This window comes from Syngnathus acus, chromosome 19 (genome assembly GCF_901709675.1).
Source record: "Syngnathus acus chromosome 19, fSynAcu1.2, whole genome shotgun sequence".
NCBI lineage: Eukaryota > Metazoa > Chordata > Actinopteri > Syngnathiformes > Syngnathidae > Syngnathus > Syngnathus acus.
This window is the reverse complement of record NC_051103.1, coordinates 6,206,907-6,229,293: the sequence shown is the minus strand read 5'-3', so window position 1 is coordinate 6,229,293 and position 22,387 is coordinate 6,206,907. Positions and strand designations below refer to the sequence as shown.

General features: G+C 45.1%; 6 protein-coding genes across 7 annotated transcripts; 2 read left to right on the top strand and 4 right to left on the bottom strand.

Moving 5' to 3' along the window:
* Nucleotides 1-359: 359 nt before the first annotated feature.
* On the bottom strand, nt 360-4,707 carry mfsd1l (major facilitator superfamily domain containing 1-like). Of its 2 annotated transcripts, none has more exons than XM_037278518.1 (14): nt 4,607-4,707; nt 3,247-3,347; nt 3,071-3,180; nt 2,916-2,971; nt 2,536-2,679; nt 2,275-2,433; nt 2,097-2,212; nt 1,917-2,017; nt 1,730-1,841; nt 1,518-1,655; nt 1,296-1,435; nt 1,119-1,230; nt 861-1,049; nt 360-667 (listed from the first exon to the last, which is right to left on the bottom strand). In XM_037278518.1, exons 2-13 carry the CDS (start codon nt 3,277-3,279, stop codon nt 909-911), a joined length of 1,362 nt encoding a protein of 453 aa, XP_037134413.1. In that variant the 5' UTR covers nt 3,280-3,347; nt 4,607-4,707; the 3' UTR covers nt 360-667; nt 861-908. The 2 variants fall into 2 exon arrangements, with proteins under 2 accessions (XP_037134413.1, XP_037134412.1); XM_037278517.1 differs by lacking the exon at nt 4,607-4,707 and adding an exon at nt 3,639-3,818.
* LOC119138468 (probable crossover junction endonuclease EME2) lies at nt 4,053-6,023 on the top strand. The gene is made up of 8 exons (XM_037278526.1): nt 4,053-4,501; nt 4,624-4,745; nt 4,821-4,916; nt 5,004-5,116; nt 5,205-5,268; nt 5,338-5,453; nt 5,549-5,738; nt 5,810-6,023. Exons 1-8 carry the CDS (start codon nt 4,153-4,155, stop codon nt 5,963-5,965), a joined length of 1,206 nt encoding a protein of 401 aa, XP_037134421.1. The 5' UTR covers nt 4,053-4,152; the 3' UTR covers nt 5,966-6,023.
* A 164-nt stretch (nt 6,024-6,187) lies between these two features.
* On the bottom strand, nt 6,188-8,047 carry spsb3b (splA/ryanodine receptor domain and SOCS box containing 3b). The gene is made up of 6 exons (XM_037278533.1): nt 7,941-8,047; nt 7,671-7,863; nt 7,394-7,581; nt 7,214-7,316; nt 6,940-7,065; nt 6,188-6,877 (listed from the first exon to the last, which is right to left on the bottom strand). Exons 1-6 carry the CDS (start codon nt 8,019-8,021, stop codon nt 6,468-6,470), a joined length of 1,101 nt encoding a protein of 366 aa, XP_037134428.1. The 5' UTR covers nt 8,022-8,047; the 3' UTR covers nt 6,188-6,467.
* A 1,441-nt stretch (nt 8,048-9,488) lies between these two features.
* Nucleotides 9,489-11,228, top strand: nubp2 (nucleotide binding protein 2 (MinD homolog, E. coli)). The gene is made up of 7 exons (XM_037278539.1): nt 9,489-9,599; nt 9,872-9,990; nt 10,142-10,340; nt 10,414-10,571; nt 10,656-10,766; nt 10,840-10,909; nt 11,030-11,228. Exons 1-7 carry the CDS (start codon nt 9,560-9,562, stop codon nt 11,167-11,169), a joined length of 837 nt encoding a protein of 278 aa, XP_037134434.1. The 5' UTR covers nt 9,489-9,559; the 3' UTR covers nt 11,170-11,228.
* Nucleotides 11,229-11,367: 139 nt separating this feature from the next.
* Nucleotides 11,368-14,894, bottom strand: atp6v0cb (ATPase H+ transporting V0 subunit cb). The gene is made up of 3 exons (XM_037278555.1): nt 14,630-14,894; nt 12,623-12,806; nt 11,368-12,365 (listed from the first exon to the last, which is right to left on the bottom strand). Exons 1-3 carry the CDS (start codon nt 14,700-14,702, stop codon nt 12,161-12,163), a joined length of 462 nt encoding a protein of 153 aa, XP_037134450.1. The 5' UTR covers nt 14,703-14,894; the 3' UTR covers nt 11,368-12,160.
* Nucleotides 14,895-16,981: 2,087 nt separating this feature from the next.
* On the bottom strand, nt 16,982-21,456 carry tbc1d24 (TBC1 domain family, member 24). Its single transcript, XM_037278516.1, has 7 exons — nt 21,368-21,456; nt 19,558-20,637; nt 19,123-19,281; nt 19,001-19,064; nt 18,837-18,932; nt 17,914-18,160; nt 16,982-17,831 (listed from the first exon to the last, which is right to left on the bottom strand). The coding sequence occupies exons 2-7, from the start codon at nt 20,538-20,540 to the stop codon at nt 17,677-17,679; spliced, it is 1,704 nt and encodes a 567-aa protein (XP_037134411.1). The 5' UTR covers nt 20,541-20,637; nt 21,368-21,456; the 3' UTR covers nt 16,982-17,676.
* Between the last annotated feature and the right edge of the window lie 931 nt (nt 21,457-22,387).

The following is a 22,387-nucleotide window of genomic DNA, read 5'->3' as shown; positions in this document are numbered from 1 at the left end:
CACAGGAGACAACAAGGCATCAAAATTGATTTTTTTTTTTTTTTTTTCTATCTGAGTTTGAGTCGGATTAAAAGAAACAACTGTACCAAATAACTACTGGCCGAAAACACAACTTGTGATTGTTTTTTTTACTAATCCACTTTCTGTGCTATGACAAAAGGATTGATTTGTGGATGACATTAAAACAACAAAGGAGCAGTTATTTAATGAAATGAATCAAATAAATAAATACAGATTTGACAAATCCATTTTAGGCGGTGTAAATGCTTGTTTGCTAGTGTCACAGCTCCACCTATAGACTATAATGTGTCAAATGTTCACACGGAAAAAAAAAAAGCCTCTTCATAGAAAAACGTCAGTTGAGTCATGAAAAGAAATGTATCATTTTTAATTTATTTTTCAAGTCATATTTTAATGGTTATGTTTGTAAAAACAACTGCGGCGATATCAATTCATCTCCTGCACATGACATTGAAGTCACATCTGTATACGTCATTGTAAAGTTTTGAAGTGTGGTCACTTTTGGTAAACCTTTTTTCATAAAATAAAAAAAATCTTTTATGGCTTGATATAATTCCCTTCTTCAAGAATATATTAAAATCACTAGCCGTAAATTTAAAAATTCAAATAGATCAACCATATAGCTGTGGAATAAAACTGTAACAGTCAGAGGTATTATTTTCAAGACAATGTGCTTTGATTAATTGTTTTGTATGGATCTGAATCTACTCTTCAGAACTATTAAAATCATGCAATATATTTTGAGTTTAAAAACAAAAGCACTGCTCTTCATTGAGCTTCTTGTAAAAATCATGAAGTGTTCATTGACAGTAAGTCACTATAAAGTCAAACGGCTCAGTAATCAAATAAGCTTAGAGAAATGCTCAAACTTGAGGACAATGGAGAAGTCAGGAGTTGATGGAGCGAGACGGCGACCGTGCATCCCTCTCGTCCTCATCGTCCACTTCTTCTCCACGGGTGAGCGGCTCCGTGTCGGACTCCGCTTCTGCCTGTGTCGATCTTTTGCTTAACTTGTTCAGAGTCCCGCCCTAAAACAAACACATTTTAGTCCCAAAGAGGGAGGAAGTCATTTCAAATCGAGGAAATAGAAGCGAGACCTGTCTGCCATCGACGATGTTGAGCAGCACCGAGGTGACGATGCAAGCGATGGTGTTGGCCAACATGAAGATCATCATCCTCTGCCAGCGCCACAGCGGGATCTTTGTGTCACTGAGTGGCCAGGAAATCAAAACATTATGCACCGCAACGACGATGCACTGTGCGGGATTCCCTACCTGAACTCGGTGCCCAAAATCTGCCCGACAACCAGATTGGAAATCCCGATCCCAATCATCTGGACGGAGGTGGCGATGCCCATGGCTGTGCCGATGGTCGCTTGAGGCACCACCAGAGGAATAGATGGCCACATGCTTGCCTGAACCACAGCACAGAATGCCAATTAAATGGAAAAATGAATGCAATATTAAGCGTTGGCTTGGAGGGAGAGCCAAACTGACGGCAGCAAAGGAGTAGGTGACTCCCAGCCAGATAGTGGAGACCAGAGGAGCCACAAAGGTGAACGCCAGCAGTCCAAACACGGGCAGCGTTAGTACGGCACAGGACACGGCGAAGATGCCCCGCAGACCCACGTAATCCTAAAAGAGACACAGGAACAAATTTCTCAATTCACTATCGATTCCGATATAATAAAAACATCCTCTCAACTTACGATAAGAATGCCGACGCAGGCGGAGAGGACGAGGGAGCTGTCGTAAACGGCCCCGGCCACGTAGGACGCCTCCTTCTGAGTGTAGTCGTCGTACTTATCCTGAATGAACTTACTGCACAGATCATCACAATGTCAAGATTTTTCATCAAAAGCCTGGAAATGCGTGCTCTCCTCTTTTTCTCAATACCTGGCATCAGCAATGAAAGGGAAGATTCCGTTGTAAAAGAACATGATGGTCAGAACCAGCAGCCAGTACCTTAGGGACAGCTGCTTCACATCCTGAATTCTCTACAGAAGCAACACAGGAATTAGGAATTATATCGATATGATTGATTCGTATAACAGAAACCAAAGTCAGGTTTTGTACCACTTTGCGAGACTCCTCTTGGATGACCCCATCAAGACCTAGCTGCCTCATTCCCACCTTGTCCAGCGAGCTCACGATGATGGCAGACGTAAAGCCCAGCACACACAAGAGTGCACCTAAAGAAGTACAGTAAGATGGCAGCAGGCTTACGGAATAATCACAGTTTGTTGTTACTTACCACCCCAGAGGGTCCACTGCATGCCAAACCTTTCTTCAAAGCGCTGCGTGAGGAAGAAGTTGAGGACTGAGCCCAGGCGCGAGAAGGCCAAGGTCAGCCCGAAGGCTAAGGCCAGTTCCTTCCCCTTGAACCAGAAGGCAGTGATGCGGTTCTGAACAACTGGAGAAGAACACTTTAATTATACATCAAGTATTTCCCCCCCCGCTATCAATTCAAAACAGTTTCATATCATTCCAAAGTGATTGCAGTTTTGATTCTTACTGGTCAGAGATCCATTGCCAGACCCGAAGAGGAGTCGTCCTGTGAGCATCAGGGGCAGCAGGTAGGGAGTTCCTTTAAAGTGGGAGCCCAGAGCGAACAGGGAGGAGCCCAAAACGCACAAGAAGGAGAAAACAAACACTCCAACTGTGGAGAACCAAAAACAAAACTTTTAGCAGAAGTCCCTGGCCAAAATCAATATCAAAGTGACTGAGTGCTCTATAAGTTGATCAACTGGGGATGTAATCAGCTTGACTACATAGATAACCAATACAAACGTTAATTTGTCAACAAAATTATTGATTTTGGTAAGTTTTTGTTCCTACCACAACTTTGGTTTGAAAATATAATAAAAACACAGAGTGATATGGTAATGGTCTTACATCGGTTGCCCAATTTGTCAATCAGGAAGCCAGCCAAGATCACCACAATTGCATTCCTGAAGATGAGAGAAACACCATCAACCATCTTTTAAAAAGTACCTAACCCTGTGTGCATCAGATCAAATATTGAGAACCCCCTGCTTTTGGGTACTTACGTCCATGCATAGATAGCGTAGAGAAGATTGTACTCCTGGGGGGTCATCCCCAAGCCCTCCACACAGTCCATTGTCCCATTGATTACAGTTGCATTGGGGCATGTCAGGTTCTTGGGGGATGGAGAGGTTATCATGTGATTAATTTGACAGAACAACTAGGATGCAACTTTACATACCCCTTGAAACTGGTTTTGCAAAACGCTGGGCATATCAAAACAGAAGTAGGAGCCGAAAGTCAGTAAGCAATTGAAGAGCAGCACCACGAAGCGATAATAACCTGGAAAAAACGTTTTATAAAAATGACAGTTTATCAATTAATTAGAGCTCAGTGCTCATTATGACTTTTATTTTTTTTTGCAGTGGCTTTCATAATGCAAAGATGGTTACACTAAGTTATTTGCTATCTCAGTGTGCATTCATTCAAATAGGTTTTGTTAAAATTCCCATTCCTGACTTTTGACACTGCAAGCATGCTGAGTTGGCTATTTAAGTGTCCCCGTTAAACGACACAGGAAAAATATTGTCACGCGACTAACTAAGCAGAATTATGCGTTTATGTGAAACGTACCTTTTTCTGCCGGTTGTGCCATGCTGAGAGGATAAAGAAGACTGAATGAAGAAAAGAAAAAGGGGGAAAGTCCAGTTTACAAGAGCTACTAGTGTTGTTTAGGTGGACATTAGCAAACGACCGAACATTAAATCTCACAACAACGTGGATGCGGCTCGTGCACTGTCATGGCCGAAAGTTGTTTACAAATCAGTGCTGACGTTGCGCAAGCGCAGATGCTACTACCTTCATCACGTGATAGTCTCAAAAACTGTTGAGCCATTTTACCACCCATAGGCAATTAAAACGTCTTCAAATTGTTCTTATTGAATATTAAAGCACTGATACTAACATTCTATAACACATGTTAGTGTGTTACAGCCAAAAATATTAAACGCGGTTTTTAAATTTGATCACCAACGAACACCGTAAGGTGCCTTTCTGAAATGACCCTCGGAGGACACCGTCACATGCAGAATGTAAACAAAACGTTTTTTAATCGATCGTTGGGATTTGTAGCATTTTTCTGATTAAAATGTCTGCGATATGGGAAATTTCCGATTCAGATACTGAGGTCGATGAAGAATCAAAAGACGATTTACAGCGTGACGAAAGTGCTAAAGACTCCGGAGATCGAAACTTTTCCCCGCCAGGGCACGATCGGCCGAGTCCAGCAAAAAAACGCCGTTCCAAGGAGGAAATCGAGGCGGATAGGGAGAGAGCGTTGCAACGGAGGGAGGCTCGAGAGAAGAAGCGAGCTGCGAAGGAGCGAGAGAAGCAAGAGAAGAGAAAGGAGCAGCAGGAAAGAAAAGAAGCTGCACAACATCTTAACAGTCTCAAGCCGGAGAATTATCTCAAACGCTTAACAGTCTGCATCGATTCAGGTTTGCTGCTTTTATAAAGTTGCTATTGATCACATTTAACCCCACCTCTTTCCTAAAACCATCAAAAATATTCTAATACCATTTGAAATTTTTTTTTCGGCTTACCTGTCCTTTGGCTGCAGCTCTCCTGCAACAGGGAGGCTGTGACATCCTGTTAGGCACCCTGTCATCTTTTGAATGGAGGTACAGCATCCAACAGCAGCGCCTTCCAAACAGCATCACATGGATCAGGGATTTACCTCAGGTGAAAGAATCCCTCTCTCTTTTTATGAACATAGCAAAGAGTGATCATCACCGTAAAATGTCTGACTGTGTCCAGCTGGCTGAGGATGGCGCTGGAACGGTTGCGGAGGACCAGCTCGTGCAGGTGCTACGTCCATCTGAATTCTTAGACATGGTTACCTCTGTGAAAAAAGTAAGTGGCTGTTCCTGTGCGTCTGGTATTTATGGAGACAAGAAAAATCCCACCTGAATTTACTTGCATGTGTAATTATTACTACAGATGATGGACAATGAGGAAGAACCAGTGGTGGACTCTGTCCTCGGTCCTTTCCTCGATCGGGACGGTGTAAAGGCGATCACTCTCTTGGTAACCGAGTCCCAGATGGATTACAGGTGACTGTCAAAAGATACACTATCATTCGTCATACCTTGTTTTTGAGTCAGGTTTGTCAACTGCAGATGATGTGCTTCTAACCAACAGGAGACACACATTAGGGGAAACAATCCAATCCAAATACGGCGGGGGGAATTTGGACGTAGAGGAGGTTAGTCATATCGCATCTGCTGCCGTTGCTGAAAAGACATACTGAACGCGTCCTTTGCATTCTGCTCAGGTTCTCGTGTATCTGCAGCTTCATAAGAACATATCCGTGGTCTTTGTGAATGGCTGGCAGGACGTCACTGACCACGTGTGCGCCGTCACCAAGTCCTTGTCCAAACGCCCTTTTAAGTACGTCGCTCCAGAGGGGTGAATTTAAATCGACAGCACAATGTCAGAGAACGCATGCGAGTTACTCCCACCTCTTGTTCCGCTTCTCCGTATAGGCAGCTGACGGAGCAGTCGGAGCTGCCCTTTTGCGTGGACGGCTCGTGGGCCAGCGGGGTGCGGGTGGAGAAGGACGGCTCCGGGCTCAAGCAGGTGTGGAGCAAGCAGATCCAGCAGCTCAACAGAGTCAGTCAGGCCACGGCTTCCTGTGTGACAGCCGCTTACCCGTCGCCGCAGCTACTGCTGCAGGTACGCCTTGGACCTCAGTGAGGTGTATCAAGTGTGTGTGTGAGAATAATTCTCGGTTGATTACATTGCAGGCTTACAAGGCATCAGGCTCAGAGGCGGAACGAAAGAAACTGCTGGCCGATCTGGCAGTGAAGGGCGAAGGCAAAGACAGGCGGGTGGGACCCGAGATTTCTACTAGAGTTTACCGCTGCCTCACCGCTCAAAACCCGGAACTAGTCCTGGACTGACTTGAAAATGTTTACAGTACATCTTGTTACAGCATTCACTTAAAAACCTGCAGCAGAACTTTTTTTTTTGTCTTTTGGTTTTTATTTTTTAGTGTACAAGTAAGAAAGTGATGTTACAAAAGGTTATATTCATAGTATCAAAAAGTCATTAATTTCTTTCCTGATATGGATCGCTCCTATTACATTTCAACTGAGCTTTTCCCTCCACTTTTTTTTTTTTAAATTTTTTCAGGGGGGGGGGTCTAATCTGTTGAATATCGCTTACAAAGAGAGCAAAGCAGAAGCCAAGTCCAAGTAATGAATGCAATATTAATCTGGCTAGCACATTTAGACTAATGGGGCTGCATAGTACAAAGAAAATGTTTGCCGTCATTTCCGCTTGAAGCTCTACCGCTAGAAATGATGCTTGTCAATTGTCACATTTCAGTTCAGACAAGTTGAGCGTTCAATTCATCTTAAACGGCAACAATTGCCACAGACTTACTGATGGGAGCGGCAGGCTTCATGTCCAGCGGCATCTTTTACTCTGATGATCTTCTGGCTCTGAACTTTCGTTGTCGCTGCTGGGCGGCGTCAGCGGGGAGCGACCACACGGTGACTCGGGACAATGTTCCGCTTCCGAACTGGGCGAGTCGCAGGCACTGAGGACGACTGGGCCTGACCCCTCGTCTTGCATAACGGAGAACACCCAGCCGAGCCTCCGGCGTAGGAGCGCGAGCAGGCCCGGAGGCAGCTCCAGGGCGCTCAGAACATCCGGGCAGGCGGGGAGGATTTGGCGAAGGCGCGTGCAGCAGAGGTACTGCAGGGATGTGGGCGTGTAACAGGCGCGGATCACCTTCATGCTGCTCTTGGCTGCTGTGGAGCACAACATGGGGTAGAGCTTCTTGTTCTGCAGCTTGGTGGCAGCGACACCTGGAGGGCAGATAATTGAGATGTTGGCCCTGGCAAGTGACCCAAAAAGTTGAGGAACACACCTACGCAGCGTCGATTCTTGTAGATGGTCAAGGTACCGTGCCAGGTGTCCAAGTGCAGTCCGATGATGGAGCCTTGACCGAACTGAGAGGAGAAGTCCACTTTCTCACCTTTATGCTGGAGGAGACCTATACAAGACATAAAAAACATATTTTCAAGACAAAAACAGCAAGGCCCAAAATGCTTGTAATTTCCCGAAGAAACCACAAGGCGGCGACAAAGCAACATCTTTCCTTTAAAACGAGACTATCGCTAATCCCAGTTTCAACCCCAAACCTGTGTAGGAGAGCCCCCAGCTGTCTTCGTCGTGACCCAACAGGCTGCCAAAGTTATACTTGAACTTCTCCAGGTTCACCTCTGCAGTTCCAATTCCAACCATCTGCAGAAAACACATACAAGCAAGTGGAAGAGAGACCTTACATATTTTATTACGAGTATACTATTATGAGTATATACCATGTCCGTTCCGTAGACGGGCGAGGTCATCTTGACTTCCCAGAAGTGTTGACCCTCGGTGAGCTCTCTGGTTCCGCGGATGGCGGCCGTGCCGCAGCTGTAGTCCGAGTGGAAGCTCACCTTCCGGTCGTCGCAGCTGAGGAAGGCGCCGGACGACTTCATGCGTTGGTCCCATACCCAGTCAAAGTCTGAAGATAGATATGATTAGGAACAAACATTCATACGATCTCATACTTTTTTTTTTTTTTTTTAAATGAACATCCACTGTTGAGCACACCGTCGACGTCGTCGTCCTCCCCACAGAGGCAGTCGGCGCTGATCCCAAAGCCCGGGTTCGGCTCGTCTCCCCAGGCACATTGGCAGAAAGCCTCCCCGAGCACGGGCGCCAGTCTGGATGGGGACACCACTTCCATCAGCTCAGGGCCCGTCTGGGTCACCAGGTCATCCACCTCAGACTCCACGTCACTGATCTGCATGATACAACAGTGTATTCCAGTTTGGGAAAGTGATCAATCATCAATCAATGCAAGTTTGATTGACACTGGACCTGTGTTGTTGTTTGGCTTTCCCATTCTTGCCCTTCAGATGATATTGGCATCATCGTGACGGAATCCATCCCCTGGGACATTTCGTTCCTGGCCAAATGTCAAGCCCCCTGTTCCGAGAAGGCAGCATTTTCAAGTCAATCATTGTAATTTGTAGTCCATTCTTCCCATAGGAAATACTGTCAACTCAATTCATTAGATGGCAACTTACCTTCTTTTGGTATTGTAGCTTCCCTCAAATCAGATCAAGCTCTGAAATCAATAAAAGATACATGACTTTAATACGGTACGGTGTATTACCCTGCGTTTTATTTCATTCAGGTTCCTCGCAGTCAGCATACGCAGCGTTGCGTTCTAGTGTGCCTATTTTCTACCTCTCCCATATGCCGCAATTGGTATGTGCAACGTTTAAATCCAGCCTTCTGCTGATAGTGTGCCGCCATGTCGGCTGGAGCAAGTCTCATCTATACTTGTGCACAAATTAGGTCACATACTGTATGTCGAGCATTTGACGTTCACCTTGCAGCTTCTGAAAGATCATTTCCAACTCCTTTCAAAGAAGTATGCTATTTATTTCATTATAAGATATACAACAGGGCATAATGTAAATTATAGCAATAAAATATAGAATAGAAAATAGCTGAGGGAACTTTAAAAAAAAAAAAAAGTTTTTTTAAATAATGATTGACAAATTCACAAGTTACTGTAAGTCATCTTAACCTGTTACATGAGAAATTGCAGTAGTACTGTAGATCGATTTGCCTGGGCCCGCGCCACCAGTGTTCATAGCAGCTGGTCACTGCTTTTCCAAGCAGGTGGACCAGATAATTGCCAACAATTTAGATTAGTTAGTCTGGGGCTGGGTTCGCTTTAAGTGGGTTTTGGCCTACATACTGGAAATGCATCATCTGGACTCATGAGCAGCCAGTATTGTGGTGTGAGTGAACAGCTTCAATGAGTTAGTTTGACATTCGTTTCGAATACTAATAAGCATTGCCAATGCAATTGTAATGACATCATCAAATCAAAGCCAGCAAGTGGTTGAACTGTCAGACAGCGATGTGACATCAGATAGCACATGTGCAGCCTCAGCGTGCAGAAATGAAATTTTGTCAGTCTAAGTTATATTAAAAACAAAAGGTTCGTGGTCTTACCTTACTGGAATGTTCTAGTGACTTGCCTCGCAGCAGTGGCTCATTTCACGGTCAGCGTGCCACCACACCGAGCGTGCGACAGGTGCACTCTGCTGTGGCCCACTTCCTCTCCCCCCAGACGTAAACATGACCTGGCCACGCCTCCGTCTTCCGCTCATTGGATAAGACCTACAAGTGGGAGGGGTTTTGCGTCCGTGCTCCTTGCAGTCATCAATATATTTTTTAAATTACATTAATTTAAGAAAATATATTAAACGGTTACTTCTACGACTAAGCATATCTCTCGAGTATGATAAGTCAGTTACAGTTACTGCAAATTAAAATAAAAAAAAATCCGAGCAACTATGAAGGAATTGAACGCCACGCGCTCTGCCGTTGGCCACTTTAGAGTTGTAAGCGGCATTCGATTGGCTGAGATTAGTCAGGTGGCCATTTACGGAAGTGCGCTCGGCATTCAATGTGTACCGATGCTGCGTAGTTTACTAATAACAGTTATGGAACAGAACGGTGAGTGTTTCGTCAGTTTACAATTCTTCTAGACACCTGTAGGATTATAATAACAGATACGAATAAAACGTTTAAGCGTCTTTCAAATGGCTAATACAAGCAAAAAATCCGAATGTCGTTGGATTCGTTTACTGCTGTATTTTGTAATTGCATTCATATTTTGAAAAACGGACAAACAGAAAGTAGTTTTACCTTAAAAATAAAGTGCAATAACGCGATGTTTGTTGTCCATTCATTCCCACCACTACACATAACGTGTTCTTCCTTTCTAGATAGCAGCAGCCTAGCCCAAGTGCGCCATGTGATCTTGGTTCTGTCCGGAAAAGGAGGTGTGGGGAAGAGCACTATCACCACCGAGCTAGCTCTGGCACTGAGGCATGCTGGCAAAAAGGCTGGTGATCATTTATAACTCAAAGAAAAGCTCATTTGATTATATTACTTTTACATGCTGGGCCAAAAGGAAGTCCCTGTCATAAATGTCAGCATTATCACCCAACCTTTTGGGCCATCATGTACAGCACAATAACTTTTTATTCCACCAGGTTGGCATCCTGGACGTCGACCTGTGCGGCCCGAGCATCCCGCGCATGCTGAACGTGCATCGTCAAGATGTGCACCAGTGCGACTCGGGCTGGGTGCCCGTGTATGCCGACGCGGAGAAAAACCTAGCTCTCATGTCCATCGGCTTCCTACTGGACAACCCGGACGAAGCTGTGGTGTGGAGGGGGCCCAAGAAAACAGGTTGCCTAGTTTCTAATCAAATGTGGAGGGAACCTTCATGAGAATTTTTTTTTGCACCTTTTTGTCTTCCTAGCAATGATTGGTCAGTTTGTGTCAGACGTGGCATGGGGCGAGTTGGATGTCCTGCTGGTGGACACGCCGCCGGGGACATCTGACGAGCATTTGTCCATCTTGGAGAACCTCAAGAAGCACAAAGTAGTTGACGGGGCGGTTTTAGTCACCACCCCTCAGGTAAAGAACACACGACAGATGACGTGAACTTCAACACTTACATTTTTCGACGTTTTCTTAAAAGCCCCTTGCATGGTCTTGCAGGCGGTGTCAACGGGGGATGTCAGGAGAGAGGCGACTTTCTGCAAGAAAACTGGAGTGCGCATCCTCGGGATCGTAGAAAACATGAGCGGCTTCGTTTGCCCGCACTGCTCAGTGAGTGGAATTTTGTCCCGGCTCCTTTTTTTTACCAAAAATATTTTGACTAATATTCTTCCTTTTCTTCTAGGAATGCAGTAATATATTTTCCAAAGGTGGTGGTGAAGAGTTGGCCAAACTTACCGGCTCACCTTTCTTAGGTGAGTTAAAACAAATTGACCATATTGTCAGCGAGGAAATGTGATAGTTAAATTAATAATGGCTTATTAAGATCCAAATCATTGAGTGTCATAAGTGATGGGCATCCGTCTCCCATCCAGGTTCGGTGCCTTTGGATCCTCAGCTGAGCGCAAGTGTGGAGCAAGGCAAAGACTTCCTCAAGTCATTCCCAGACAGCGCCACCTTCAGTGCCATTAGCGGAATTACTCAGACTCTCCTCAACAGCCTTCAAATCACCTGAATGAAAAGTTTATCCCAGTGTGTTAAAACTAAAAAATAAACAAGAATTTATGAACTTGGCTTTGACTGTACTAATTTGCTTGTGAAAATATAATACAGGATCATAAGGTTTGTGCATTCAGGACTTGCGAAATATATCCGTGCAGGATTCAAGCTGCTGGAATGGAAGGGGAAAAAAAAAACGAGGTACAGCAACAGATAAGGGGTACGATGATGGGGAGCGTTTGGGAGACCCGAAACTGGGCACACGCACGCTCGCGCCTTTAATGCAAACATCAGTACTACAGGGAAAAACATTGAGAACGATTTTTTTCGCAGTTAATGATTGGAACACAGCTACACATGACAACTCCCGGCCCAACAGCGACACAGCCTGGGCCGTCGGAAATGAGGAAACCGACAACTACATCCTGAAGAATTCCAGCCACTTAGCATATTCAACCTATCTATGTCTGTATAGATGTAAATATATATCTTGGGAAGTTAGACTTGATGCATATCAACAGTTTAATGGACAATTTCTTATAAATAAAATCAGCGGAGAGGAGAAAGGAAAAAAAAAGTCCATTTTACAAAGAGATCCTCGAGATCATCCCGCAGGAGAATTTGGTCAGCTCTTTCAAGAGCGCTGCTCCAGGCCCCAAATAAGTGGAGTGGAGTGGAGAGTGGGGGGTGCTGAGGAACTTTCATCATACAATTGTTTTGAAACGCAAACACACACACACACAAGACAGACAAATGACTATATAGCTCATTTACAAGTCGACTACCAAATTTGTACACATTGTTGAGATGAGACCCTATCACGGAGCCATTTTGATTCTTTTTGATACCATCTTCTCTTCTTCCACTTGGTGTTGGAGAAATTTTACAAATAGACCACCCCACCCTCACAACACACACGCACACTCACACACAATTCACACTCCTTCTCCAGCAGCGACACGTGGGCCAGATCTTGTAGCGGAGAGGTGATGCGTGGCGGCCCGCGTTTATTTCGTGGACAGAATGAGGGCGACGATGAGCCCGTAGAGACCCAAGACCTCGGCGAAAATCAAGATGAGGATCATGCCCACGAAAAGTCGCGGCTGCTGAGCCGTGCCCCTGACGCCCGCGTCGCCCACTATCCCGATGGCGAAGCCGGCCGCCAGCCCGCTCAGGCCCACGCTTAGGCCGGCCCCCAGGTGGAGGAAGCTCCTTGAACACGGAGACAGAAAGTCTTATTTAAGTTTTATTCTTGACGTTTGCTTTGGTGTTTTATTTTTGCATTTCCTGTTAAGGTACAGGTTTTAGTTTGAAGGCATGTGAAAACTGACATTTTGAATAGTATTTGTATTTTATTCTATTGTTTTTTTTTGTTTTTTTTTTTTAATTCAATTAATTCAGTGTATTGTTTTCTCTTCAAAATTTGTTTCATAAAAACGGGTGACAAAATTGCATGGAAGTAAACTCACTTGTAGAGGGTGACCCGCTCTGTGATGCTGTTGGCAATCAGCACGGCGACGACGAGGCCGTAGATGGCGATGATGCCCGCCATGACCACAGGGATGATGGACTTCATGATGAGCTCCGGCCTCATCACCGACATGGCGGCGATGCCCGTGCCGCTCTTGGCCGTGCCGTAGGCCGCTCCCAGGGCTACCGTGGAACAGGACAAAACGAAACCAGTTAGGATTTGCACAGACGAGACATCGCGTCCGAATGACGAAATGTGAAAAAGTCTCGTCGCTTTCAGTTCCTCGCAAAAATCCAGCATGCTGACATGGGGGGAAATTTGTTTCCATTCAAATAGAGTAGAAGATAGTTCCTGTTCCAAGGTCATATCACAATTGGATTTCAAGCCTGAACTTGACTTGGCAGCTGCAAAAGACAGCTAGCAAATTGCTTTTTTTTTTTTCCTCTTCCAATCAGACTGACACAGAAGAAGCACAAGGCCCCACGCATGTGCCTCTTGAGAGCATTACAAATACCCAGCTTAGAAATTAGTAACCAAATAAAGCTGGTTCCTACGTGGCTCAGTCAACACGCTGCATTGCTGATGTGGCCTGTGAACAAAAGACATGGAGAAGTGCACGGGAGCTCTCTACAGAACACTTAATAGCATCTAAAAGGCCTCAAGAGACATCTTGGGGATGCTCTCACTTAACTCGTTTCTTGTGGCAATGTGTTGAGAGCTGGCGTAGCCAAGATTAGCCGTGGGATCATTTAACTACTGATACTTAATTCAATACATTGAGTGCACACAATGCTTTCCATCGGAGGAAAGAGATCTTATTGCAGCTAAATGAATCGTAAAATCCCAAAAGCACACATTATGTTGACTGAAGCTTGTGAAGCCAAGCAGAAACAGCAGGTAATGTCGCCACGGCACCAACTTGATTAGTTCCGCTTCTCTCTCTCTCCAAGAAAGCGCAAACCCCTCACCCCACAGGATGCTAATTCCCCAGCTGTCACTTCTCGACATTGCTCCTAGCGATCTAACTTCTGATCAATTCGGTGTTGCAGCTACCTTGCGGTTTAGCCTAAAGACCGCAGAGTCTTGTTTCGTGTCCATAAAATAAAACACCTGACACGTTAAACAGACGTCACGTCAAGGTATTCCTCTCAAGAATTTTTCACAAGACCAGTCAGATGGCTGGTACGAGTCAGAAGGCTCATCATGTGATTGTCATGTGACTTGGTGTCATTCCTGTGAGCTACAAGGAAGTTAGCCCTCCGAGCCCAGTTCCCAAAACGACAGTTCGTGATATTCTCAATCCCCCAAGAGTGATTCAACTCTGACAGAGACTTTAAAATATGGCCTGTCCGTAAATGCCCAATTCAATAAACCACAACTAGGACTGTATTAGCTATGATACACCAAACTACACGGAAATCTTGCATAATTATCTTGTGGTGCAGACTAGAACAATCGATCAATCTGTTTGGTCTACAGGGGAAAACAGTCTACTGCAGTTCCAATGTCATAATAATTCTTCATTCTTCTGACGTTACACGTGGAATTTTGTGGCCAGCCTCTGTGATATTCGTCAAACCATTTAAGGATTCTACTTTGTTGATTCTAATGCATTATTTATACGAGTGTTTCCGTGTGTGAGAATTGATAATGTGAGAATTTATTTTTCAGTCTGTTTAAATTTAGGTTCATTTTGGTGGACGTCATCTGTTAGCTTTAGCACTATTAGCTTGATTGCCTGCTATACTGTGATAAAACCATTCAGCTACGACTCGACTAAACCGAAAACAAATGCTTTTTTAATTAAATTGAGCAACTGACATTAGCGAGCTAGCTTGAAGACCCATTTCACGGTTGTCATTTCGAGCGGAACTTGGTGGAAGCTGTTGGCGTAAAATGACAATAAAAACACACACGTCGCCATTTTGTTGAAAACAACATGGTTATAAAAAAAAATAAGCATAATATTTTGACGATATTAAAGACAAGCTTGAGTGATAGTTACCGCTAAACACCATCGCCGCAGAGGCACCCATCACTGCGAAGAACGAGGCGTATTCGGGACTTTCGGCCGACATGGTTCCACAAAAAATACGTTTTAAAAAAGACAGCAGAAAAGGAGTGAGGTGACTACGTCGAGTGAAAAAGGGAAACCCAGCCGAAGGGCTTGAGTAGGCGGATGAAAAAGGCAAGACGCGTCCAACTAAACTAGCAGTAGCTTGTATCGCACCTCAGTCACGACTCTTGTGATAAATACCGGGTGCAGAGGCACAAAATGGCGAAGCGGAATGTATCACCTGACCAGTCTCGGGGCCATCAACGTGTCTATTTACATTAAGCGAACATTAGCTGATAACGTATTCCACGGGAAATGTCTAAAACGGCGTTTAAATTAAAAATATATCCAAGCTCTCTTATACTTTGGACAAAATACTGATTTTTGTCGCTCATTTGTTGAAGGTCACCCCTATGTAGGAGTCCGTTTGGTACAGTCCGCTGCGGGCGTCCTTTGGACCGTTTGGAGGCAACATCAACAGAATCCAATAATTTAACATCTTTGACAGTTGTTATCACAAAAGATGAAGAATATTTGTGTATGAATTTTATGACACTTTCTATTATTGTAGCTTTTTGAGCCACGGATATTAGTAGTGACGTGTTTGTTTTTGTCTGTATGACTGCATTAAACCGCCCCCTGGTGGCAAAGGCGTGCACAGCAGAGGGAGCAGCACAATGAATTGACGTAACTGAATGAGACCATGCGTTCACACATATTCCTGCATTTTGCACTGTTACTCTACAGTGCAGCGGCGGGTGCTTTGCAGTTGGCTGTGACATGGTGCAACGTGGGGCACAAGAGTGAGAGAATTTGAGGCAGCGTGCGCATGTTGACGTGGGGGTGGTTGCTGAGAAATCCCCTCTCCTCCAGGCGGCTCAGAGAGGGGATGGGGAGCTAGTGCGTGCGTCAGAAATTGCCTCCTCTTCCTCCATCCTTCCTCCTCTGCAGCCCAGTCAGCACTACAGACCCCCCCGCCCCCCCTTGTGTCACAGCAAAGCCCCATCACACGTCACAATTTCACCAGCAGCCTTCTTTTTCAAGTGGCTGCACGATAAAAAATATTGGTCACAATTTTAGGTTATTATACTAATCAGGTAAGGACAGAGAAACCAACATTTGTAGCATGACTGTCCTTGTCAGAGCCTCTGTAAAGGGGAAATGTGACAAATTCTCACAAGGGCATGATGAGGTCACAGTGGTACTCTAAAAGCACCCCCCCCCCCCTCTCACATGACACATAACTGCTTCTTAAAGTCCTTGTTTATTTTTAAAGGGGGGGCTAGTGGAGAGAAGAAGCCCATCTAGGGTTAAGCCATAAGCATTTTATTGCAGGGGATGCTGGAAAGCATGTTCTTCATGAGATGCGCCAGACCAACACCCAAAGCAGCAGCTAAATATAGAAGCGCATGCGTGATTAGCAGAATCCTCAATGAAGAGTGGAGCCTTGGCAAGCCAGAGTCAATGGCACTTATCGTAAAGTGGGAATTACGACGCCGCTTTACCATCCCGGATATGACATCTCACAGGATGCATTACGCAGCCACACCCACTGCAAATGAATTGGCTCTTAATAACGAGTTTTAAATCATTGTGTCTACTATAACAATGGGTAATGTTTCAATTGTGGTTATATTGATTTGTCAAAAAACACCCCACAGGAAGGCCGAAGTCCAAAATGGATACCTCGACCTCGGAACTGTGAGGCAGGTGTTAATACTTTAATATTTCTTAAATAAATTCTTTTAATCAGTTAATTTCAATATTGTAGCTCACAGACTCCCTCTAGTGGTGCGCAAAAGTATTGCTGAAATAATTTTTTAATCTGTGCGTGTTACAGTGGCTCAAATAATTGTATTAAATGTTGACTTCCTACTTTGTGTTAATGTCAAACCCAACACGTTACACAAATTTTATTTAAATGAATAAAAAAAAGGAATTACCGACAGACTGCAAACTGTGTACATAATTTCCATTAATGCCCTTCAGTCAGTAACTTCCCCTATATAAACAACAAAAATAGAGGTGAGTAAATTCTTTCCCTGCACATGCACATATCTATTTCCATGGACTTAAAGTGCTATATTAACGATTTAAAAGCATCATTAAGTTCATTAAAATTGTTGCGCATAAAACAAGACTATCCCACGGAAATAAAATTGCAGTACTAACTCAGAGAATGAGTTACGAGCGAGGCACACAAGCAGATACGGATTAAAGGTTTAAATTCCAGGTCAGCTGACCTTAAAAGGCATCTGGCATACTTCAGGGAGTGAAGGAAAGAAAGAAGACCTCAAGACACTCGATTAAGTGCTGTATTATGACATGGAATTCACCTGTGACATTTTAATAGACATTTTATCCACACATATCAAAAATCAAAAAGGTTGCAGAAGTGAGACGATTTCAGGCCTCGATTCACAAGGACGGAAAATCCAAACGGTAAACGGAGGATAGTTAGCATTGCTTTCAAAACAAATAGACATTTATTAAAAAAACAAAAATGGCTTGCTTAGCTGTCAGTCTCTCGGCAGCTTTGGCATAATAAACAGTGCAAAACGGCAAGTCTCATCACAAGCACATTGCTCATACTAATCCACATTACTATGACATTTGAATCTCGTTCATCCCACATTTACAAAATACTTCATGGTTGCACATTATTTGAGAGGAAACACGACTAACACGGCCATTTTTTTTCGGGAACTGCCACAATCTTGGAAACATCACGACACCAAACGGACATTTAAATTCACTAATTTAATTGCTTCCGCTCAAGATGCATACAAATATAGCACGAAAAAAAAAAAAAATCTCACATTTTGGACAAATACAATCATGGATTGATATTATGAAGGACGGCTGAAGTTGAATTTGGAAAATCTCTGGACGTACGCTTTTATGCCTTTCTCTAATCCCCCCCAGTCTCTGTTGTGGCTTTTATTTGCGAGCAGAGTAGAAGAAGTGCTCACTGTTACGGAAAGGTGGGCGTGGCATTATGTTGCCATGGTGTCCTGGAAGCCCCACGCTTCCAGCAGGGCCACCTGGAAGCTCTCGGCGCACAGCGGCGGGTTGTCGAACGTCGTGCAGCGGCCGGTACGCCCGTGGTTGAGTTCCGAGTCGATGTAGAGAGCGTTGCCTTCGCCGCCACCTGATCGGAGAACATATATCTGACTTTAAATGAATCTGGCAAAACCTATTTTTTATTTTGGACCGTGCCGTCTGCCACTCACCAACAATGATGGAGTCAAAGTTCCCAGCCATGAACATGGACGTGTTCCTTGAGTTGAGGTTGAAGTGGCGGGCGGACAGGAAAGGCGAAAGCTCGCCGAGCGCCTTCTCTGGCTGCTGCAAACTATCGCCGTCAGAGTTTTGGCTCTCGGAGGGCTCCGTGTCGTCGTGAACTTGATTCTTAACGGCGGAGGCTAACTCCGGGTGACGGATCACCACCCACTCGTAGCGCTCCATCTCTGGCTTGAGCTGGCGACAAACAATTTGGATTCAGTCAGGAATTGTCAGTGAGGATGTGTGTTGAAGAAAATTCATCCTGAGCTCAAATGAAGAATAATCAAAGCTAAGTCACAAAATAAATACAGTAGCGCAGCACCAGCTAGAGGAGCATATAAGCGTCACACGTTGACTCATGCTGGTGTCATGTGATGCCGGGATGAATAAAAAGCAGATCAGGTTACAGCTGCTCCGGATCTACCCACGCTTGAACATGTGTGCGCTTGATGGTGTGCACAGCGCTGACACCCCAAACAACGGTGAGTAAATAATTCACACAAAGGCTAAATATGAGACATAATAGCCTTTCTATTTTTAAAGCAATAAACTCCCGAATTGCAACAGACAATTGAGTGTTTTTTTATGTCCAACATGACTAAAAAATTGGCTCCTGAAATTGAGAAGTTTTTTGGAGCAGCCAATGACGCCTAATTCAAGAGCGTCAAAAACGAATACGCAGCACCCTCTGCTGGCCATAATGCAAAACAGCACAGCCTGCACACGATTAGCCTCAGACCTTATAAAAAAAATAACCAACTACAATTTAGACATACCACACAAATAAAATGGTGATTTGTGGCCGCAAAATACTTTTCTTTTTTGCAAAGGGAAGAAAAACAGTTTGTGAAAAGAAGGAAATTCAACTAACCCTAAAGACGAAGCACTCCCCTGTGCCAAAGAAGCTCAGCTTGTTGCCTCCCCTCTTGCGTTCTTCCCAGTCGGTAGACAAGAAGGCTCCGCACACCTGAGCCCAAAGACACGACATCATGATTCACTTCATCATGTTTAACATTTGTTTGGGAACTGCCTTACATCGCCGTCTGTGGTTCGGATAAGGAGCAGCGTGGGTTCGTAGCCTTCGCAATGCTCGTAAAATCTGCGAGAAGAAGTGACGGTTAACCTCTGCTTAACAGTACAAAAAAAACTCAGTGTACCTGTTAAGGCTGCAGCCGTGGGTGGAGGTGGTGAAAAGGAGCTGCGGTTGGCACAAGGCGAAGCGCTCGGGGATCCACGACCAGATGTCACGCATCTCCTTAGCGCTGACGATCTCCGAGGAGAAGGTGTCCGGGTTAAGCGCCAGCTGCACGTTCCTCCTGGCCATGCCGAGGGAAGCAAAACAAAGGAAGCGACGCTTGGTCATCTACTTGCAGTCCTCGTGAGTGCTTTATAAGTTAGCAACATATTAAGAAAGGAAATGAATGCATGGAGATGGGAGACGACAGGTGAGAACCCACCTCAATCTGAACCAGAAGTGGCGGTGAGATGGAAAATGTATAGAACAAGGCAAAGAACAATTAAGGAGGAAACAAGGACAGAACGCAAAACAAATAAACAGCTTGAAGCAAGCACACTTGACCTCTTCGTTTTACCTCTTCTGCTTGACAGTGATGCCTTTTTGCTGCAGGGACTTCTCATTGGTGAGCTGCAGCAAGGTGATCTCCTTGCGGCTCAGCAGCCGGATGGAGAAGGCCTTCTCTAGCAGCTTATCGGGCGTAACCACCGAAGCGATTCCTTGGACAAAGGCCTGAATGTCCGACCTGACTTTGCCGGAATCCTGCTGGTCTGCCGGCCCCGCGGCGGCTCCCGCCTTGTGTTTCCGGTAGAACTTGAGTACCGCTATGGCCACGCGGTAGAGAATCTTGTAGCCCTCCACCAGGTAGACGTCCAGGATGCGAACTATGTGGCTGAAGGGCAAGTCGCCCAGCACCCATCGCTGCCAGTCCGAGTAAACCTCCATAACATCCCGGGCCGTGGCTACGATCAGTTTATGCGCCGGCGCGCAGTACTTGTTGGCCAGGTCCCCGAAAGTCATGCAGCCCGACTCGTAGGCCAGGAAGGTCTGGTCCAGGAGCCGCTTACCCGGCTCGTTGCAAGCCAGCATGCGGCTCACGTGCTCGAAACACTGAGCCTCGTCGGCGCTAAAGTGCAGAAGCAAAGAAGTGACGGCCGGCAGGGAGGGGCAGTGGGAAATGTCAGGAAACTGACCGGCCAGACAGTTGATGATGCGGTGGGCGGAGCCGACGGCGTCTGCTTTCAGGCAGTAACGCGGCACGGGGTTCTCGTCCACAAAGTCCGGCAGGGGGATATTGGTGGACGGCTTCTTGGCGGCCGCGCTTCCCATGAGGTCTCGATAGACTTCCGCGTCCGGTGTCACCGTGCGGCAGGGGATGCTTTTGATCAGCTGCTGGTACACCTGCGCCCGAAGTTTGTGATTCTTGGCCCAGTAACCCTGGCGAGCCATCTGCTTAAACTCTCTCAGGTCCTTGCAGTCCACCTTGGTGGGCCCGCTGCTTTTCTCCAGATCCCCCATTTGGGTGAAGTCCACAAAGGTGCCATAGTCCTCTTCGGCCATGTTGGGAAACCGAGTGGGGTTCACGGAGGCTATGACTGAACGCCTCCTCCACACAGCTGATCACCGGCCTATTCTAGTGAGAGCCCCATGACTGTCGCTGCAAAGAAAATGGGGTGGGGAAAAGAGAATTTGAGAGCCAGCCTAATCCAATCGGGTTGCACAAAAATATCTGGGAAAATTAGATCAAGTGAATCTGAGCTGTAACTGGAATGCAGCTAAATTTGTATTCGTTTTTATATTTTGCCCCAGAAATAAACATAAGGCCACAAAAAACTACACCAGATGTTAAAAACATTGACAAGCAGCATAAATAAATATTGCAGTCTCCTGCAAATTAATGGAAAGAAGGGTCAACCACCTGGTTGCACCAACATGAAGCTGCAAAAATGCAATTAAAGCATTTTAGGCAATAAAATCCAAACGCGATCCTCATATAATTAGGTAAGGTGCAATAAAAACGAAACTGTCTCATTCATTCTAGTCAAGTTAGCCTTGTTAGCATGAGCTAGCAGCAAGCTGCTCCTGTCAAACTGACACAAACTACCACAATTTGAAACGCATAGCAACTTACGCCTTATGCATACACACAAACCGTGCAAATATCCGCCCTGACACAAAATAACTTCGTATAAATGTATCAGCTAACAGTTTAGCATCGGCTAGCAGAAATGTCACCTACAGCCACACGAATTTACAGGGCGCTTGACTTTTCACAATGAAGAAACAGACTCGAGTGCATCTAAGCCCCGGTTTCAGGAAGCAGCAGATATGAGTCTTCGGGAGTTAGAGCGTGTTTCGGTGCAGAAAAATGCCGACATTACTCCTACCTGGATGCAGATGTCTTGAGACGTCAAGCGGAATTCATGGTCGCCTCGCGCATGCGCATTTGCTCCTAAAAGCTACTTTGCTCCAGGATCCATTTGCAGTTGCACGAGAAGCTCAAGAGCTCAAATGGACTATTTATTTTTAGATATATTTACTCAATGTTAAGACTAAAGCTCTTCCACACACCTTCCAAGACCAGATGCAGTATTTCTTATCTAAGCTACTTGTTTACCTCCAGGCTGTCTAAGTGGATGACAGTTGGACAGGAAGCGTCCTAATAAGGCAACAAAAGCTTCCTTTGTGCTCAGGTCAAAGTTACCACCAAGACTAACCAGCCAACACATGACACTTATTACTGATAATTCAATTGTGGAGAACCTCCGTGCAACTTGCAACAACTTGTGTCGCTCCATGATGTCATTCATTTTATAATACTGTACTGCAAGTCAGGTGATGGAAACATAATACATAATCCTTGTCAAACGCTAAGTTTATGATTGTGAGATATTTGTGGTGAAATATCATGATTGTGCATGCGTGACGGCGAGCGAGACAGATGGGTCCAAAGCCAGTAAGCCTTCAGGGCCTAGCTTATGGAGATTTATGCTTGTCAAATCTTTCCGCTCTCACTCATGGCATGATATCAACAAGGAGTGAACAAATACAAAACAACAACTATGGATGACCTAAAAGCATTGACAGTCGATTTTTTGATTTCCAGCAGTTGGTGCTTTCAGCCAATCAGAGTTCAGGATACTTACTACTACTTAATTCTAAAAAGGGAAGATGGGCCTAGAAGTCATGACCTTCTGTGTATTTGACCACTTTCTATTTGTGGCACCGCCCTGCAGGAAAGTGTCATTTGGATAAATAAATAAACAGCAAACATACTTTTTGTGATTGGTGCTTGGAGCATCTTATTATCAATTTCACAGCCCAGACTTGTGTTTAGCAGTCCTGAAAGAAAACTCCGTCCCCCTATAGCGTGGGTTCCATTGTGTCCGTGAAAAGCCCCAGTGCTA